Source organism: Canis aureus, chromosome 16, assembly GCF_053574225.1.
Source record: "Canis aureus isolate CA01 chromosome 16, VMU_Caureus_v.1.0, whole genome shotgun sequence".
Lineage (NCBI taxonomy): Eukaryota > Metazoa > Chordata > Mammalia > Carnivora > Canidae > Canis > Canis aureus.
The window spans coordinates 8,070,565-8,084,238 of record NC_135626.1 but is presented as its reverse complement, the minus strand read 5'-3'; the positions used below and the strand labels follow the sequence as shown (position 1 = coordinate 8,084,238).

Genomic DNA, 13,674 nt, shown 5'->3' with positions numbered 1-13,674 from the left:
CAGGGAGGGAAGGGTCCCTACACCCTCATCGGAGCTCAGGGGGTGTCAGGGAGCAGTGCCACAAGAACGGAAGAACCAAGTAGTGCTGGGGGATGGGAAGCTATGGAAGAGGACTCTGGAAGAGGACTCGCTGGGAGCCCGAGGGGGACTGTTTCTGGGCTGGGGGGCTGGGCTGGGGGAGGCAGGGGGGGAGCCTCCACAGCTTGGTGAGCATCCCCCAGTCCTGCTTCTCCCCTCTTTTTTTTAAAGATTTTATTTATTTATTCATGAGAGACACACAGAGAGAGGCAGAGACAGAGGGAGAAGCAGGCTCCCTTCAGGGAGCCCGATGCAGGACTAGATCCCAAGACCCTGGGATCAAGCCCTGAGCCGAAGGCAGATGTTCAACCGCTGAGCCACCCAGGGGCCCTGAGCATCAGCCCCTCTAAAGCAAGAGCATGCATGTCTGCAAAACAGGCAAGACATCAAAGGCTGATCTGGAAGGTGAATGCTGACTGTTATACGCTCCTTGTCCCCTCTCCCCCGTTCATCACGGGAGAACCACCTGCTCATTAACCTGCATTCCCTCACTGGATGGAGCTCAGACCAGCACCTGGCCTTTCCTTTCTAGGCTCTGCCACCCTAGCACCTTGCAAAGTGCCCAGTGCCTGAGCAGGCACCACGAGTGTCTACACATATACGAACAGGTGAACAAATGGTCACCGGTCCTACCGTGGCTGGTAGCCTCTCGTCCCCAGGGCAGCATGAGACCCTCTGCTTCCTGTATCTGCTTTCTTCTCTCTGCCCTGGGGCCCAGATACCCCCGGGGGCCTGGCCCTCGCCGCACCTCTGTCCCTGTCTGCAGTCTTCCTTACCAACCCAGGAGACATCACTTCAGTCTCCCCTGTTTAAGCATCTTGGTCACATGTAGGCACTGAAACTACAAAACTCAGAAGAAAATACAGGAGCAGATCTTTGTGACCTGGGCTGGGCAAAGGTTCCTTAGATGTGACACCAAAAGCCCAAGTGACAGAGATACGTTGGTCCTCATCGGAGTCAAAATTGTCTGTTTCTAAAGATGCTACTGAGAAAATGAAAACCCACAGGATGCGAGACGATATTTGCAAATTCATATCTCAGAAGGGATTTACCGAAACTATACAAACAACTCTTATAACTCAATAAAAGACAACCCAATTTTTTTATTTATTTATGATAGTCACACAAACAGAGAGAGAGAGAGAGGCAGAGACACAGGCAGAGGGAGAAGCAGGCTCCATGCACCGGGAGCCCGACGTGGGATTCGATCCCAGGTCTCCAGGATCGCGCCCTGGGCCAAAGGCAGGTGCCAAACCACTGCGCCACCCAGGGATCCCAAGACAATCCAATTAAAAAAAAATGAGCAAAGCATCTAAACAGACATCTCTCCAAAGAAGATACACAACTGGCCAATAAGCACATGAGAAGATGCCCAACATCATGAGCCAGCAGGGCAATGCAAATCAAAACCACCGTGAGACACCACTTCACTCCCCTAAGCTGGATATAATAAAAAAGACAGATAAAAACAAGTGCTGGCGAGGATGTGGAGAAACTGGAGCCCTCCTACACGGCTGCTGGGAATGCGAGATGGCGTGGCTGCCGTGGAACACAGCCCGGTGCTTCCTGCAAAGGCCAACACGGAATACGCAGGATGCAGCAGTTCCACCCCGAGGCTTGTGCACAAGCAAAGAAGGGGAAACATGTGTCTGTGCAAACGCACACGGCTGTTCACAGCAGCATTACTCATAATATCCAAAGGCTGGAAACAACTCAAATGTTTGTCAACTGACACATGAATCAATAAAATGTGATATGTCACACGGCGGAATAGTGTTCAGCAATAAAAAGTAATGATGGTCTGGGACGCCTACGTGGCTCAACGGTTGAGAGTCTGCCTCTGGCTCAGGGCATGACTCTGGGGTCCTGGATCGAGTCCTGCATCAGGCTCCCACAGGGAGCCTGCTTCTCCCTCTGCCTGTGTCTCTGCCTCTCTGTGTGTCTCTCATGAATAAAAAAATCTTTAAAAAGTAATGATGTTCTGACATATGCTACAACGTGGATACATCTCGAAAACAGTAGGTCGAACGAAAGAGGCTAATCACAAAAGACTGCACATCATATGATTCCACTTATCTTGAGCATCCCAAGTAGGCGAACCCATAAAAACAGAGTAGATTAATTAGTGGTTGCCAGGGCCTGGTGGGAGGAGTGGAGGCTGGGGGGCAGACACAGCAAGCAGGTGCAGGGTTCCTTTTGGGGGTGATGCAAAGTTCCAAAGGCAACAGTGGGGATGGGGACGCAATTCTATGAGCAGACTAAAATGCACTTACACTTTTAACGGGTGGACTGGGGATGCCTGGGTGGCTCAGTGGTTGAGCGTCTGCCTTTGGCTCAGGGTGTGATCCTGGGGTCCTGGGATTGAGTCCCATATTGGGCTCCTTGCAGGGAGCCTGTTTCTCCCTCTGCCTGCCTGTGTCTCTGCCTCTCTGTCTTTCATGAATAAATAAACAAAATCTTGAAAAAACAAAAACAAAAAACTAGACCTCACATCCATTAGGATGGCCATGATTCGAGACAAAAAAACACCTATTCACAAGTGATGGCGAGCAGGTGGAGAAACACAAGCCTTGTGCATGGTTTATGGGAGCATAGAATGGTGCATTCGCTATGAAAACGTCTGGCACTTCCTCAAAAAGGTGAAAAGGGAAGGACTCTATGATCCCGCAATTTGGGCACATACCCCAAAGAACTGAGAGCATGGTTTTGCACAGGCATCTGCACACCCATGTTCATAGTGGCCCTATTCACCACAGCCAGAAAGTGGAAAGAAAACCCATGTGTCCATCCAGGGATAACAGACAAACCATGGTCCACCCACACCATGGAATAGCATCCGGCCTTGAAAAAGAAGGAAATCCAGACACATGTTACAACACGGATGGAACCCAGGGACATTGTGTGGAGTGAAGTAAGCCAGGAACCAAAGGACAGATACTACAATTCCACTTACGTTGGGTTCATAGTGATGGAGAAGGGAGTGGCGGGGGCCAGGGGCTGGTGGTGGGGGCAGTCCATGTCTAACAGGAACAGAGTTTCAGTTTAAGAGGGAAAAGTTCTGTGGGTAGATGGTGGTGACGGTTGCACAACAGTACAAGTGGTTAAGATGCTTAAGCTTCATTTTATGTCTATTTAACACAATAAAACAAAAAATAGGAAACATATCTACGTGCATCGGCCCTTTAGGAAGGCATTTTGGAGGCACGGATGAAGAGCCGTGGAAGTATCCCCTGCCTCTGGTGAAATCATCCCACTTTTGGGAATTCAAACGAGGAATGGAGACTAAATGCATGAAAACGTTCATCCAGGTGTTTTCTTAAAAGGAGAAACACAGGAATCATCAGCATCCAATAAATGGAAGGATATAAATTCACAGGATGACCAAAGCCGTAGAAAAACAGCTGGCAGTGAGCTTGTATGACACGGGGAAAGCTTAAGCCATAATGCTGAATTGAAAGACATAAGATCATACGTTCAGAATCATCAGATTATTATTTAAAAATCCCTGAAGAATAGACAGAAAAGAGAGACATCAAACGAGTCAGCGTGGTGTCCTCCGGGCAGAGGCCGCGAGTGGCATTTCTTCAACTGTTCTACATTTTCCTATTTTTCTTTCACAAAGCTTGTTCTAATTTAAAAACTGGAGAAAACACGTTTAAAAAAAATACTTTTTTTTTTTTTTTTGAAAAGCAACCGCCTTGCCATGTTCTGTTTCCAGTGTTTTTCAAAGTTCTGTTACGGCACAGCTTGGCACCGTAACTCCGAGTCCCTGAAAAGAAAGCATGTGTCATAAACCGAGTCAGTGTCTGGGGGCAGCCTGGTGGCCACGTCTGTTCCGAGGTTCAGGCTTCAGAGCCAGGCAGGGGCTTAGCCCAGATGTGCACTCACGGGAGCATGCGGGGTGGAGGCCGCAGCGGGTCCCACGGCCCAGACTCCTCTGTAAACATCTAGCAGCCAGACACATCGCGGGAGGGGAGCTTGGAGCCACTTAAAAGGTAGCTGGCAGCTAGAAGCGTGATCGGAAAAAGGCAGTCGCTGGGATTTCATGCAAAGAAGCAACATCACGCACTAGGAAGCACCACGGCTCTTCCTCTTCCTTGCCAAGCCAGGAGGTGAGAGGAGACACAGGAACATCACAGACACTCGGCAGGGACTTTTTGTTACAAGAGTTAATTAGAAGGGCCAAGAAAACAGCTTAATCCCAGCTTTGTGATGAAAAGGTTTCTGCCAAAGGCAACCCAAAAGCGGGGGAAGGAAGCAGCCCCAAGATCTTCTAAGCAGTGACAAGAATTAAATTCGCAGCCTCTACCCATACCCTTGCAAGCTCCGGGGGATGATGAGGCTTCAGGGTGATTAAGATAGGTGTGTTCCTGTTAGGAACGCTGGGCCAAAATGTCATTCCCAACTGTTAACAGGGACAACACTGCTTGGGAGCACATAGATCTGCCTCCTAGCAGCCCAATATGCTGTTCCCCCTACCTGAATGCTGTTCCCTCTCCTCCTCACCTGGTTGGCTCCCATGCGCCCCTGCTCATCCCTCTGGCTTAGCCCACGGACCACATACCCCAGCCTGAGTCCAGTGTGGAATGCCCTTCTTCCCACCTTTCCTGGCTCATGGCCACTCCCCCCTCATCAGTGCCCCCCCCCCCCCAGCCTCCCTGGGCTTCTTCATCCAGTTCTCAAAAGATCTGCCCATCTGTTCCACTAGTTTGTGACCCTCTTGGGACAGGGCATGGGACTCCTTAGAGCTGAGCACAGTGCCCGGCACACAGTAGGTGCTCAATAAATGCTTGCCATATGAGCAAGTAAAGGTGTAGCATGATTTGTACCTTCAAGGAGTTTATGATCCAGTGAATGGGTTGAGGCAGGGAGGTCTGACAATGCCGCTGATATTTTGCAAGCCACAACCCCTGAATGCATCTGTTGTAGAACAGTCAGCATTTAGTAAGCACTTACTATGTGCCAGGCACCATGTTAAGTACATTACTCAGCACCTTAAGGCTAAGACCTCAAACAGTTGCATCACTGTGCCCGTCTTACTAACAGGGAGCCTGAGGCTTAGGCAGGAGAAAGGGCCTCGCTCAATGTCACGCAGAATCTAGCTATGTCTCTACTTGACTGCAGGCTTGTCTGCCCCCAGAGTTATGGCCTTGAACTAGGCCACTCTCGTTCAGGAATCTGTGGGTGCCCAGACACAAGGGGCTGCCCGGGAAGGAGGTGCTGGCACCCACGGAGACTGCGAGGCCACCCAAACCAGCACCAAGCACGTCCTCTCCAACCAGCTGGGGCATAAAGCCCATCAGGAATGACACCAGGGCGGTCACAAAACCAAGCCGCTCACATCCGGCACTGACAAGCAGAGTGCGCTCGGAACACAGCTTATTTTGGGAAAGTGGAAACAAAACAAAGCTCTTTAATTGGAGCCATCTGGGAAGCAGTGGCCCGGGGGTGGGGCTGGATGGGGCAGGGTGGGGAGCTGAGCTGGGAATGTGTGGGCGAAGCCACCCTGCCCACTGCGGGCATGAGAACCAGGAGAGCTGGTCCCAGCCTACAGGGGAACCACTTGGCCCTATCACAGTCATTCGCTGCTCCTGTCTTCCTCTCCCACCCCAGGTCTTGGCAATTTGGGGCACAGTGGGTCTGTGAGGAGCTAGGGAATCCCCATGAGCACAATGCCAAGTGCCATGGGAGCCTGGCTGGCTGAGAACTGGGCCCATCACGGTTCTCTTATCTTTGAACCAAGAGTCTACACCCTAAATATGAATCAAGATTGTCAAGCACACTGTCTAACCTGGAAAGAGCAAATAGTTTCATCTGATTGATTATTGCCTAGGGCTTTGTGTTAAGAAGGATTCTCAGGTCTGATCGGCCGATGTGACTGAAACGTACTAATGACCCATTTGCAAAGGGAGGCGGCAAGGCATTCAAGGCCACTGCAGTAAGTCCAGGAACAGAAGAGGAGCTCAGTGAAAATGGTGGAGAGGACGGCAAACATGAAGGCTATTCCAGAGAATGATCTAGTGATCTGGTGAGTGCTGAAGGCAAAGGAGGGAAGAATCACAGCTCACACCCAAATTTCTTGCCCTGGTACATGGAGAGATGGGAGAAGGATGCCTTTCCTTTTTAATTTCCTTTTGTTTTATTTTTTTTAAGATCTTTTAAAATTTATTTATTCGAGAAACAGACAGAGAGAGAGGCAGAGACACAGGAAGAAGAAGCAGGCCCCATGCTGGAAGCCCGATGCGGGACTCGATCCTGAGTCTCCAGGATCATGCCCTGGGCTGAAGGCAGCACTAAACCATTGAGCCACCTGGGCTGCTCCTTTTTACTTTTAAATACACATAAAATTTGCCATCTCAACTTTTTTTTTTTTTTTTTTTTTTTTAGAGAGGGAGAGAGAGCACACACATGAGAGTGAGTGGAGGGGGGAGGGAGAGAGAGAGAGAGAGAGAGAATCATAAACAGGCTCCACGTCCAGTGCAGAGCCCAACATTGGGCTCAATCTCATGACCCTGAGATGATGACCTGAGCTGAAATTAAGAGTTGGACACTTAGCCGACTGAGCCACCTACTTTTTTTTTTTTTTTTTTAATTTAAGTCACCTCTATGCCTAACACGGGGCTTGAACTCACAACCCTGAGATGGAGAGCTGCATGCTCTTCTGACTGGGCCAGCCAGGCACCCCACCTTACCCACGCTGAAGTACACAGGCCACCAGAAGTAAGTACATTCACACTGTTGCGCAGCCCTCACTTCCATCCACCTCCAGAATTCTCTTCACCTTGCCGAACTGAGAGTCCTCACCCCACGAACAACTTCCCACTCCCTCCCGTTCCCTGCCCCCGGCACCCACCATTCTACTTTCTGTCTCTAGAATTAGGGTGTTGTAAGGCCTCATATAAGTGAAATCACATGGCATTTGTCCTTCTTAGCATAACGTTCCTCCACGTAGCAGGTGCCAGGACCTCTCTCCTCTCCCAGGCTAATCGATAGTCCATTGCATGTATATCCCACGTTTTGCTTATTCGTTCATCTCTCCATGGACACTTGAGTTGCTTCTGCCCTGGCTATGGTGAGGAGTGCTGCAATGACTGGACCCTAGGTTTGAGGGCTGTGTGACATCCGAGGGCTGACATTCAGGAGGACCTTACCTGGTCAAGAGCTCAGGGGGAGAGACTAGGAGAGAGGTGCAGGGGGAAGTCCTGAATGTCCCCCTGGGATCCCCACAGGCACAGCCAGAGTACTTCTGATGGCGGGAGGGCAGGGGAAGGGAGGGGGAGGTGGCTGGAGCCGGATGGAGGGATGGGACCTAGGGGAGGGCTGGGGCCCCTGGGAATGCCACAGCTTAGGAGTTCGGGATGTATCTGGAACACTGTCGAATCCTGTGCTCATGCACTGCTGCACTTGCTCCCTGGTTCCCAACAAGGGAACGTGCTGTGGCCACGAGGTGCTGGCATTCATATCTGCTCCACCCTTTATGTGCGGCCTTGGGCAAAATACCTAACCTCCTGGGGCCTTAACTGGGCAAGTGACATGAACGCGGTGCCTCATCTGCCTTTCCTTTTTTAATTGCTTTGCAAAATGGGCATAACAACAGGGCTTAAGGAGTTAAAACACTTGCAAAGCACTGGGAACAGTTCTAGCACACACGTGGCATGTCCGAGGCTAAACACCCGCTGCTGTGCCCCTCATTCACCGCACCAACATTCAGCAAGCTGCCCCTGCGCAGGGCGTGGGGGGCCTGTGCCGAGCGCCATGGTGAGGCTGTGACGACAGGCATTCCCTCTGCATCCCAGAGCAAGGGATGGACACATGCCCAAACCCCAGTGCAGCACGACCCTCTGTGAAGGCAGGGGGTTGCCCAGAGGAGGGCCCCTCTAAGCTGAGGGGGGCTGACAGCGGCCTGCGCACTGCTGTATCCCGAGGGCCTGGCACAGAGCCTAGCACATAGTAGGTGCTCAACTGGACTTTGGGACTTCCGGCTCCTGCGAATCCGGTGGGTCCTGAGGAGCCCAGGCCAGGGGGAGGCGGCCAGGACCAGCTGGGCCCAGGGGCTGCGGGGTGGCTGCTTCTGTGCGCGGAGGCCAAGCAAGGCTGCTGCCCTGACCCTCGATCCGCGTAGAGCCCAGCGTTCCAGCCAGAACCTCCAGGGAGAAGGCAGGAGGCCGCAGCCCCCCGGCCCCAGCCCCGGCCAACGCAAACACGGCCGCCCACTCAAAAAGGAAGACGCCATGCAGCCAAAGCTCCGGACACCCAGCTGGCTCAGGGGCTTGGCAGGGCCCAGCAGGGGCCTCCTGACGTCCAGCCCCCATGGTCTCCCCCTGGTCCCCTCCGCTCCAGCCATCCAGGCCGCCAGGTCCAAGAACACACACAGCAATCTCCCCCTTGACCTGAAACGTCCTTTGCTCTTCTGTCAGCTTCCGCAGACACCGAGTATGTTCCCAGAGCATAAATCCTCATTCACATCATCCTGGGCTTCACCCGTCTCCTGGCAGGGCATACCCCAAGGCCAGCACAGCCGAGGCTCAGTCAACAGTGGGCAGCCAGCTGGACTGCAAAAGGCACAGAGAAGGCCTGCACACGAGCTGTGGGACCTGCAGTGAGAGAGAGGGCAGGCAAGAGCCCACCTGCTTTCTCCTGCAAACCCCCCCCCGCCCCCCCCGCACCGGACAGCTCAGCGCTCACTAGCTCAGGAACTCAACGATTTTCCTGTTATTGCAGGAGATTCTCAGAAATCCAAGGAAGTGTTGGAGTGAGAAGGAAGATTCTCTCTACCCTCACCAAAAGCCAAGGCTCAGACCAGCCTAACCCAGCAGCTTATCGTTCCCAAGTGCAGCACCATCTGGGCAGGACCCCAGGGCCTGCCAAGTACTGTCTGTGTGACCCTGGACAATAGACTTTACTTTGGGAGCCTCAGTTTCCCTGCCTGTAAAAGAACTCTGGCGGGGCTGGGGTTCTTAGCACTAGCGGGGAGCCCCACCAATAGTGTCTCTCATCCCTGCTGCCCAGGCACCTCCCCCAGCCTGCCCGCTGCCCTGGACCTCCGTGGAGGGCCAGGAGCCGCCAGACCCTGCTGCTGCCTTTCATCCCAGACAGGAAGGCTCAGCTTGGCGACTCTGGGATTTGGAACAGATGTCTGTGAGCTCACAGGGGGCTGGGAAAGCAGCGACCTCCATCCCGGGGCTGACCAGCCGCCCCTCCCTCCCCTGTCCCTCACCCTGCTCCCTCTAGGGGCCCCAGGCCAGAGCCAGCCACCCACTCTCTCCTCCCATGAGCCCCAAGGAGTGGGGGACCTGGGGAGCAGGAGATGGAGCCAGCAGAGGTGGCCACAGGACCCAGAGGGGAGGATGGGGGGCTCCGCTGGGAACACCCTGACCGCCCCAGACCTCTCCTTCCCCTGATTATGCAATCCACAGCTCAGCATGGAGCAAACCAAAGCTGAATGGAACACAAAATGGGCTGAATCTGGGGCCGCTATGGGTCTCTGGCACCCCCGGTGTGGAAACAGGGCCCAGGGGCAGGACATCTTTGGGGAGCCAGCTTGGCAGGCATTTCCCAATCCTTGGGTAGAGGCCATCCGCCAGGGAACTTCAGCCCTGAGTTGTTCTCAGCAGAGTGGCCTTGGCCGCACACAAGGACTGTCACAGCTCCTGTAAGCACGTGGCCAACCTGAGCTCATGGAGCCTGCACAACCAGCTGGGAGGTGGCCAGGCTTAGCCCTGTTTCACAGGGGGGGGGGACACGAGGGTACAAAGAGGTGGCAGCATTTGCCTAGTGAGTGGCTGAGCCATGCCTGCACCCAATGCTTGTTTTGTGATTTCTACTCTGTTCTGTCTCCCCAAGCAGGCAACCAAGGTCCTGAGCTGGGCCCAGAAACACAGGACGGAGGAGGGGACACTGCCATCCACTCATTCAGTCTTCTCTTCTTCATTCATACAAACACCCCGGAACCCCTCCTATATGCCTGGTGCCGCACAAGGTGACAGAAAGAACGCTGGCTCAGGGTAAGGTGTGTGTGTGTGTGTGAATGCTTGAGTGCAACTGTATGAGTGAGTTTAAGTGAGTGTGCAAGTGAGTGTGTGGGTTTGTGAGGATGAATATGTGAGTGAGTAGATGTGCGTGAATGTGTGAGTGTAAATGAATGAGGGTGAACGTGACTATAAGTAGATGTGTGAGGGTGAGTATGTGGACATCACTGTGGGTGCAGGCATGTGAATAGATGTAAGTGTGAGTAGATGTGTGTGGGTATGTGGAGGTGAGTGTGTGAATGTGAGTGTGAAGGTGAGTATGAATTTATCTGAGTAAATGTGTACATGTGAGGGTTAGCATATGACTAAGTGGATGTGTGTAAGGGTGACTATGAGTAAATGTGAGTGTGTATGACTGCACATATACACGTGTATAGGTGTTTATGCACACAAGTATGAGTAGATGTGTGTGTGGATGAGCACAAAAGTCTACAGATGTATGTGAGTGTATGAGTCTCTAGATAGGTGTAAGTGTAAGTGTGTGTGTGAACATATGAGTGTGAGTAGATTGTGTACGTGGATGAGCACACAAGTATGAATAGATGTATGTGTGTGTGAATGTGTGTGAGTGTATGAATGTGGGTAGATGTGTGTGGGTGTGAATATGAATGGATGAGCATGAGTAAGTAGATGTGTGTGAGTATGGGGATGAACACATGAGTGTGAGCAGAAGTATGTGAGTGTGTATGAATGTGTGTTGAATGTATGAGTGACTAGATTGTGTGAATGTGAGTGTAAGTGTGGGTGGGTGAGCATATGAGTGTAAGTAGATGTGAGTGTGTGGGTGCACATACATGTGTCAGTAGATGTATGTGAGTGTGTATGGATGTAGACAGGTGTGTGAGTGTGAGCGTGTGTGGATGAGCATGAGTGTAAGTAGATGTATGAATGTGTGGATGAGCACATGAGTATGATAGATGTATGTGAGTATGCATGAACGTGTGTATGAGTGACTAGAGTGTGTGAATGCGAGCGTAAGTGTGTGTGGGTGATCATGTGAGTGAGTAGATGTGTGTGTGGATGATCACATAAGTGTGAGCAAATGTATGTGAGGGTGCATGTGTGTATGAGTGACTAGATTGCGAATGTGAGTGTAAGGGTGTGAGGGTGATCACATAAGTGTGAGTAGGTGTGTGTGTAGACGAGCACACAAGTATGAATGATGTGTTATGAATGTGAGTGTACGAGTGTCAGTAGGTATGTGGGGGGGTGTGGATGAGCGTATGAGAGTGAGCAGACATATGTGAGTGGATGTGAGTGTGAGGGTCCCAGGCAGAGCTCATCGGGTCACCGGGCCAAGCACCCGCACTCAGCAAACAGGAACAGCCCCAAATGCACGCACCGGGCCTCCCCGCCCCCACTTTGAGCCTGGGCTCAGCCCCCTGCCCTGCTGGGTCCCCCCGACACATGTAACCCATCAGCCAGCCCCCCGCCCTGGGTCACAGAGCAGCGTGTCTCCCCCGCAGCCCCTACCCCGCCCCAGATTCCTTCCCAGGGGCCTTGGGGTTCTGCCAGCCGTCCAGCCGGCTCCCCCAGACTCCCTCCCCACACTGGTTTCCGGTCACCCGCCTCGCCAGAGACCCCGCCCCATCTAGCAGCCCCAACAGGCCAGGGGAAGCCACAGAACCCCAGGGAACTGAGCTTCTTGGGGTGCCAGGCCACAGCTGGCCGGTCTGCTGAGGGGCTCAGCGCCCACCCACCCCACTTCAATGCCATCTCCCAGCCGCCCCCACAGGGCTGTCACCCAGGCATTGCTGGGCGGAGCTCACGTAAAGGAGTTTATGCTCCAGACCTTGGAAATACGTGGGTGTCCCTATCCAGTCACTTAGCAGCTATGTCCTTGGGCAAAGCACTTAACCTTTCTGAGCCTCAATTTTCTCATCTGAAAATTGGGGATAACCTCATATCCAAACTGCTCAGCCATGGATGTGTTTTGGAATTCACAATTTTTTACAGTTTAGAGAGATGATGTAGTTCTTATACCATAAATTGTGTTGACACCCCCAGCTGGGTTTGCCCCCACAGGCTGTACTTAAATGAGATTTCAGTAGCAAAATGTATGAATATTCACTCTAACTAGGATAAACAGGCCTATAAATAGCCTTGGGTCCTGTTCAGCAGCCAGAATGAGTTACAGAAATACTTGAATTTTCAAAGTTTGGGAAGATTTCAAATCCGCAGACAAGGGAGCGGGAACCAGTGGCCAGCTCGCTCCCCCCCCCCCTTCAAGGGCTGCAGGGGCCGCAGCAGATAAGGGGCCCAGCTCAGCGCCTGGCACACCTTGGGGCCCAGGGGGACCCGGGTGGGGCCGCACTTGGTGGGGGCGGGGGTTCTCCTATTTCCAGATGGGAGGCTGCTGAGCGAGCTCAGGGATCCGAGGGCTCTTGCGCCCGGTACCGGGCAGAGGGGCGGGAGGGGCGGCCAGGTGGGGGCGGCCAGGTCGGGGCGTCCAGCCCTGCTCAGAGGCTCGACCTCCCCGGAGGTGAATGGGGCGAAGGCCTCGGCCCCCGGCCCCAGGAACACGGCCCGGACCACACACGGCCCCGCGGGGATTCGTGCGCCCCGAAGCCGAGCGGCGGGCCACGCCTGGGGGCTCCTGCCCTAGAGGGCGGCCGGGCGGGTCTCCCCGCAGTTGCGGTCCCGGAGGCCGGGCACGGTCGCCGCGTGCAGACCCGGCGCCCCGCCCCGCCGGGGAAGGGGCCCGCGGAGGCTCCCCCGCCCGCCCGCCCGCCCGCCCGCCCGCAGGCCCGGGGCGCGGCGCTCACCCAGGCGGAGCGTGATGTTGACCGAGGTGGGGTGCTGCACGCCCAGGGCCATGGACGGGCTCTGCCACCAGGTGCTGTCGTCCTGGCTGTGGAAGTCGGTGAGGTAGGCGGCGTCGTGGCGGCGCCGGGGGTCGGCGGCGTCGCAGCGCTGGCACCGCGGCCCCGCGCCCGGCGCGCCCAGGTGCGGGCAGAAGTCCTCGGGCGGGCGGCCACACGTGTGCGAGGCCTCGGCGCGCCGCCCGAACGCCGCGTTCTCGAAGCCCGGCAGGCAGCGCCGCGGCCGCCCCGCGCCGTCGTAGCACGCGCCCGGCCCCGCGCCCGCCGCCCGCGGCCCCAGCAGCGCCAGGCCCAGCAGGAGCGCGGCCGCCGCCATGGCCCCGACGCCCCGCGCCCCGCGCCCCGCGCCCGCCCGGCTCCGCTCGGCTCCGCTCTGCTCCGCTCCGCTCCGCTCGGCCCGGCCCCCGCCCCGCCCCGCCCCCCCCCCTCCCCGGGCCGCGCGGTCCCCGGCGCTCACCCCCACCTGGTGGACGCGCCCGGGAGCGCCCCAGCTGCTCCCCGTCGCGCATCGCGCCTCCCGGGGACCTGCGGCCCAGGCTCCGGCCAGCCCCGCGGTGAAGGGCCTCTCCCGGGGCAGAGCCACCGCCGGCGGCCTGGGGCGGAGGCTCCCGCCCTTCCCGCCTCCCCGTTAGCTCGGAACGGCGCGCCCGCCGCTCACTTCGGGCTTCTCCCCAAGCAGACAGAGGGAGCCTAACTTGGTATCGGTCACCGAGGGCACCCAGTCCCCTCACGGTGTCGCCTCGGAG

The 13,674-nt window shown here is 55.1% G+C and overlaps 1 protein-coding gene across 2 annotated transcripts in view; it reads right to left on the bottom strand.

Moving 5' to 3' along the window:
• LAMC3 (laminin subunit gamma 3) overlaps nt 1-13,244 on the bottom strand; it is a 58,539-nt gene extending 45,295 nt beyond the window's left edge. For both annotated transcript variants that reach the window (XM_077851092.1, XM_077851093.1), the window contains exon 1: nt 12,872-13,244. In XM_077851092.1, the coding sequence (XP_077707218.1) occupies nt 12,872-13,244 (373 nt within the window). The remainder of the gene's footprint in view (nt 1-12,871) is intronic.
• Nucleotides 13,245-13,674: the final 430 nt, after the last annotated feature.